Here is a 7,258-nt window from a genome sequence, read left to right on the forward strand (position 1 = left end):
CGGCTAAGATTTCATCTCAACATGATCCGACGGTGGATATTGACTTGGATGGTGGTTAGACTTAATGGGTTCCACAGATATATAGAATGATAGCTCTTCGGTATTGGAGTGGACCAAGAAGAAGTTCGATCTTTAGCTAAGTTGTTGAATTGTAAAGATGGCGCCCTTCCGTTCATGTACCTTGGTATCCCTATAGGAGTTAACATGAAACGCGCTAAATATTGGCAACCGTTATCGATAGATTTAACAAAAAAAACTCGCACTTTGGAAGGCAAATCAGCTTTCTTTTGCTGGAAGGGTGTTGCTGGCCAAAACAGTTTTGGGAAGTCTTCCCTCTTACTTCCTTTCTTTATTTGTGGCTCCTAATTCGGTTATCAGTAAACTCGAAAAGATCAGGCAGAATTTTATTTGGGGGAAAAACAGGAATCGGCATAAAATCAAGTGGATAAAGTGGGATTGGATTATCAAACCCAAAAGTAAAGGGGGTTTCGGGATGGGCGGCATCAAAGACTTCAACATTGCGATGCTATCCAAGTGGTGGTGGAGGTATAAAGCTTCCTCTGATCATCTATGGGCGAAAGTGGTTAGGGCCATTCACTTGACTAAACAGGACAACAACCTTATCCCGATAAATAAATCGGTCACCGGTATTTGGAAGGATATCGGAAAAGTGGAGATGTTGTTGCTGAAATACGGTATCAATGTTAAAGATAAGCTGCGTGTCAAGGTGGGAAACGGTTTGTCTACTAGATTTTGGAAGGACTGCTGGCTTGATCAGTCTCCTCTAATGGCCCATTACCCAACAATTTTCAGGTTAGTCAAAAATAAAAACGCCTCTGTGGCTGATTTTTGGTCGGGAGCCGACAATGGTTCTTCGTGGATTTGGGACTGGAGTATTCTTCCTTCCACAACCGAGGAATGGAGTCAGCTCCTTTCTTTGTCTAACAGGCTGCAAGAGACGTCCCTCTCTAATGACAAGGATGTTTGGTTCTGGGCAAATGATGGTGGCGACTCTTTCTCGGTTAAGGATCTCAGGAATGAGATTGTTTCCGCTGCAAACGTGACCGACAATGGGGCTGGGAATTTTGTTTGGAACTCGTGGGCTACTCCTAAAGCTAATTACCTTTTATGGCGTGCCTTACTGGGTAAGGAGGCGTCTAAAATGGGTTTAGTCTCTAGAGGCGTCGGCCTCCCCGATACTTTGTGTCCGATATGTGGTATTTCGGATGAAGACCCAAACCATATATTTGCTAATTGCATTTGGTCTAGGAGCCTGTGGTGGAATGTCTTTGTCTGGCTTCGCCTAAAGCCGCCCCCCCCCCACCCGAGTATGCAAGTCTGGATAATATCTTGGAAGATTTACAAAATAACCCGGGATGTAAGACGTGGAAGAGAATTGTTTATACGGTCGCTTCGGCTACAACTTGGAGGATCTGGTTCGCAAGAAATACCAAAGTTTTTGAAAACACCTTTATTCCGGTCAAAAAGATTATGGACCAGATTAAAGAGGATGTCTATCTTTGGATTTGCAACAGGGCTAATGTTGGGGATCTCTCTTGGGAGAAGTGGGTTAGTTTTGATGTAGCGGACATGTTATAAGTCCCCGGTGTCGTTTTGTTAGTCTCTCTGCTGTCGTTTTGTTTTCTTTTTTTCATTGTTTGTTTTCCAGTTTCTTACTAGCCCTATATATATATATATATATATATATATATATATATATAGGCTAATTATAATGAGAAAACTCAATCCAGTTGACTAAACCCTGAAAACTCTAACATGTGGCTAGGATTGATCCATGTTTAAATTGATATTTGAAAGGAGTAAGGGCATGATAGTCATTTTCTATGTTACATTTTTGACATTATGTGATGGGTTGGTGATGTCTGCACACGCAGACTTTCTCATACCTTCACAACCTTCCTTCTTGTCATCTTTTTAATTAATGCATGTAGTACTTGTTAGACTTTTCACAACCTTCCTTCTTCTCTCACATCTTCCTCTCACAACCTTCCAATATCTCATTAATACATACCCCTAAACAGCTTTTTCACTTCATTTATTCAGACCAGAGAGAAGAGTGAAAGAGAGAATCCTTACTCACCATTGAAGAGTATTTGCATTTAACATGGCTGATTCGAACAGCCAACAACATCGAACTGTTGCCGGTGGTACGGAGTTACCCAACCTCAATGATGATCCTGGTTCACCCTTAAATGTTGTCCCACATAATCTTTCACTTCATTTTGCATTTAATGAAGATGAAGATGCTTTGGGTGAGGGTAGAGTTTCACTAGATCCTGAACCTATTTCTTCAGAGCTTCCAGGTGAGTGATTTTTTTCTGTTTCATTAAATGTACAGCTTTAAATGCTTGTTTAGATTTTCGTTGGATTCATCTTGGTTCATTTTTTTTCTGTTGTGTAAATTAAGGATTTCTTTGTTTAGATGTTCATTGGATTCTTCTTGCTTATTTTTTTTTTTTGTTTTTTTATGTGTAGCCTCACTTCTGAATCAAAATGGCCCAAATAATGATGAAGATGGTGTTCAGGATTGTACTTTTACGCAGTTGCTATCCACAGGTCATTGTTTATGTGAAACCATGAATTTTTATCTATAGGTTTATTGTAACACCCATTTTTTTAATGTTTGTAGTTTATTATTATTATTATTATTATTATTATTATTATTATTATTATTATTATTATTATTATTATTATAAACAGATGATGTTTTGGGTAGTTTGGTTGAAAATGTGGTAATCTTTTTCAAGGTAAAAACAAGTGTAACCATTTTTTTTATGAAACAAGCTTTTATAAAACATGTCGTTACACTTGTATTAAGTTTTTATATTTTTTGGAACGTGAAAGCACTCGAGATTACTTTTTTTGTTTACATAAAAATATGCACTAGCATCTACACTTTTTGGCGACATCAATAAAATGTACTTCCACGTTTTATTTGCATTTTTTGGAAAACGTGTTAATGTTGTATTTTTGGAAATACAGTATCAGTTTGTTAGGTTTCATGTTACAAGTAAATTTGTTTTTTAACCTATACGTGTTATAATTTATTAAACAATACCTTTTTGTAGGTGTTCATGCGGACGAGGAATTTTATGTTCACCACACACCCAATGGGACTAGAATGTGGTGTCCTAATGTTCCTATTGTTTTAAAGCCTGTTGTTGGTTCTGTATATGAAACATGGAAGGATGTGTTCAGTATGTACAAGGACTATGCTGTGTATTCTGGGTTTTCTATTCATAAGGGGCAAACCAAGAGATGGAAGGGGTTTGTCACTCACCAGTACATAAGGTGTACTAAATATTCAAAACCACAGATTAAGCGTAAAACTGATACTTTGGAGTAGTCAAGCTTGAGTATTAGGCAAAGTAATTTCACAGTGACAGATTGCAAGGCTAGTATACTGGTTAAGTTTTGTGAGGGCAGCTCTACGTGCACAGTGGTAGGGTTCAATGAGCACCATAATCATCCGTTTGTTGAGCGTTTTAATCGTGACCTAAGTAGGATTTCAAGGAAACTACCATTTGCATCCAAACAGTTTATCCATAACATGAGTTTGAACAGAATTGGTCCGATTGTTTCTCACAGAGTTTTAGTGTCCCTGATGGGTGGACATCACAATGTACGTGGCACGCCAACTGATTTTAAGAACTGGAGCCAGTCGGTTAGGCTTTATATTGGTGATCGTGATGCGCAACTTGTTATAGATCGTCTCAAAGAAAGATCTGAGAGCTTACCAGACTTTTACTATGAGTTTGTTGTTGAGAAAGGGCAATTGAGATCGATTTTTTGGGCAGACGAAATTTCCAAGATAAACTACGAGGTGTTTGGGGATGTGTTAGCTTTTGATGCGACTTATCACACTAACAAGGAAGGTTTTGGAAAGTTGCACTTTTTTTCCCTTTAACATATTATTAACTTTGTTTATTTTTCTTTGTCGCACAGGTACAACATGATTTTTGTTCCTTTCACTGGCGTTGATAATCATAAACAATGTGTGACATTCGGTGCTGGCTTGCTATTCAACGAAACCACTGAGTCTTACAAGTGGTTGCTTGAATCATTTCTGAAGGCACACAAGAAGCAACCAAAGTTAGTTCTGACGGACCAGGACCCTTCAATGAAAGCTGCCATTTCAGAGGTTTTCACAGACTCTCGGCACCGCCTTTGCATGTGGCATATTATGAAGAAACTTCCCACCAAGGTTTTATTAATTTATGAATCTCTTTTGAGAAGTTTTTTTTTGTTGTTTCATTTTATTAACAGTTTTGTGTTTTCATATGTATATATTGCTGGAGACCTGTTACAAACTCTGAGCTAAGAGCATTGATTTATCGTTTGGTGTGGAGTATTCACATGAAGCCATCTACATTTGAGACGCGTTGGCAACTTTTGATGGAGGAATATAGGTTACAAGATCACGACTGGTTGAATGACATGTACTCAATTAGGGACCAATGGGTACCTGCCTACTTCTGTGACATCCCAATGTGTTGTCTGATGAAGACTACATCAAGATGTGAAAGCTCTAACTCAAGCTTCAAGGTCAACTCTTCTAGCGCTAACACACTAGTTCAGTTCATGCTATGTTACGAAACTAGGATAGACAATCATCGTTACAGGCAACGTGTTGCAGAGTTTAAAACTTCATCTAGTGTATTCATGGACAGTACTGACTTAGCTATTGAGAAGCATGCTTTTGAGTTGTATACACATGCAATTTCCACAGAAGTAAGAAAAGAGATATACAAGGGGAAGCTGTTTTGTTACATTGTAAACACGGAGGATTGTGATGATGTTTGTGTTTACTATGTGAATCAGTTGGACAAACGTAACAATACAACCAACACATTCACGGTAACTTGCTGTATCCTTATAGTTGCATTTTTTGTTTTAAGCTATTCATTATGCTTTTTTTCACAGAAGCTTAATTATGTGTTTTGGTGTTTTTGTAGGTTAAACTTGAGTTGAGTAATCAGTCGGTATCCTGTTCATGCAACAACTTCATCCGTATTGGATATCTGTGTAGGCACATTTTTTGTGTTTACCGGGTAAACAATATTGAAAAAATCCCGGCCCAGTTTGTTGTTAAGCGTTGGTCTAGGGACGTGCTTCCTAAAAGTTTATTTTCTATTGAGAGTCGATATGGCGTTGACACTCGTCCACAAGCTGCTGCGAGAAGTCAGATTCTTGAGATCGTAACTGAATGTGTGGACGCATTAAGAAGTGATGTTGGAGGACTTTCTTCTTTCGCTGAGCAGATAAAGGAACTGAAATGCAAGTTACTAAATGGAGGACCAGTTGATGACGAAGCCAACAATGATAACTATGCTGCTGTTGAAGAATTGCTTGGTGTTTCTTTAGATGGGGACGTAACTCTCAACAATCCAGACGGGATCAGGAACAAAGGACGCGGCAAACGCCGACGATTGTCTAGAGCACCTCAGGATGGAACGAGCAACTCTGCTGTCAAACCTCCCAAAACACCCAGGCTTTGCCGAACCTGTATGAAGTACGTGACTGGGCATGATTCAAGAAATTGCAAGAAAAAGAAGAACAAGAATAAATCGGGTAACGAGGACGAGGACTCAAGCTCTGCGAGTCAGGAGTCCACTTGATTTGGTATTTATGTTGATGTGTGTGCTGTGCGTGTTTTGAAAACTTTTATAACGCCAGCTTTTTGGTCTCCATTTTAGTGGAGCGCAAGTAAACTTTGATCACCCCTTTTGTATTTTTTGTGCTGCCTTTTGTACATGCACATGTTTGCATGTGTAGATTATCTGAAAATCGATGCACATGCATATGTTTGCATGTTAGGATGTATGTGGGTTTGGTATGTCGTATGGTTTTCAGTTTAATGACTATGGTTTAATTGATCAGTTGCATTATGAAATGATATCCCTAATGTTTGTGTGAGAAGTAAACGTTGCATTGTTTGTTGAGATTAAGAAATGGGTGGTACTTAGTTGGATTATCCTTGTTAGTATGCTAATGATATTTTCGTTAGTATGTACTTGTTGATGTTTCGTTGAAGCTGATACCTTTTTATGCTATGGATTTTTTAGTTTTTTTTTTACTATGTTACATTTTTTTTACCCTGAGTTTTTTTGTAGATTTTTGCTGTGTTTGAATCTGAGATTTTTCTATCTTATGGATTTTTTGGTTTTGTTTATACCATGTTACATATTTTGGACGTTACATCCATCCTACGTATATAATTAGTTAGAAAATGACTCTTTTCGTTACAAAAGCCAGTAACAAAAAAAAAAATTCTAAGCACATATAGTAGTTTGTATTTTTTTTTTTGTTTGTAGTTTTTTTTTACAAAACACAAGCCGTAGATACATTTTTATAGAATACATACAACAAGATGTATCTTTTTGTTACTTTTTCCTTTTTACCTGGTGATGCATTTAATTTGTCATTTACTTTCATATCTAATCACCACCATCCACCCCCAAAGTTTATTTTTTTCATTATAAATAGTTTCAACATACCCAATGTGTATATCCCCAAAGCATTGTTACCTACTCATCACACACAAAGCATAACAATGCACAAGAGGCCATGCTTGGTTTCCAAAGTTCCGGATGTTGAGGCGATCGATCTCAAGCCTGAAAAAAATGAGTTCATTAATGTTGGGAAGAGACTTCGAAAGTATGCATCGACTCCAGGCGGCGTTGGCGATATTCCTGAAACAAGCCCTCTACCCGTTATGCCCATACATACGCTTAGGAAGATTTTTACTAGTGATGGGCACCCCCGCGGGAAGAGAAGTAGTTGTTCGACCCCAAAGGTGGAACCCGATGTGAAGCCTACGGCGCGAGCAATACCGAAAAACAAGCCTACTGTTAACCCTACAGTCAAGATGGAGCCAAGAGTAGTGCCCAAGGGTGAGCCTACAATATACCCAACAAAAAGAGATGTTGATGATCCCACAACCAGCGATTGGGTTGATGATGTCTCGTGGATGAGTGAAATTGAGTGGGATTCATATTTCCCAATAAACATATCAGTTTCCCCCGTGCCAGCAAACCCATGCAAGTGCAAAAAATGGTTCACATGAACAAGCTCAAGTAGAAATTAGGTGTTGTTGTGTTTTATTAATTATGTTGTTTTTTAAGATGTATGTATGTTTTTAGGTTAATTAGAAATTAGGTGTAGTATCATGTTAGCAACATTATCTAAGGAGTAATTTATGTGTCTAATGTTTTTGTAATTTTTTGTGGTGTAATAT

At 38.1% G+C, this 7,258-nt stretch overlaps 1 protein-coding gene across 1 annotated transcript; it reads left to right on the forward strand.

Annotated features, from left to right (window-relative positions):
• The first annotated feature begins 2,125 nt into the window (after positions 1 to 2,125).
• On the forward strand, positions 2,126 to 5,639 carry LOC110869839 (protein FAR1-RELATED SEQUENCE 5-like). The gene is made up of 6 exons (XM_022119052.2): positions 2,126 to 2,324; positions 2,497 to 2,577; positions 3,090 to 3,288; positions 3,967 to 4,225; positions 4,288 to 4,878; positions 4,977 to 5,639. Exons 1-6 carry the CDS (start codon positions 2,126 to 2,128, stop codon positions 5,637 to 5,639), a joined length of 1,992 nt encoding a protein of 663 aa, XP_021974744.2.
• Positions 5,640 to 7,258: the final 1,619 nt, after the last annotated feature.

This window comes from Helianthus annuus, chromosome 15 (genome assembly GCF_002127325.2).
Source record: "Helianthus annuus cultivar XRQ/B chromosome 15, HanXRQr2.0-SUNRISE, whole genome shotgun sequence".
Classification (NCBI taxonomy): Eukaryota; Viridiplantae; Streptophyta; class Magnoliopsida; order Asterales; family Asteraceae; genus Helianthus; species Helianthus annuus.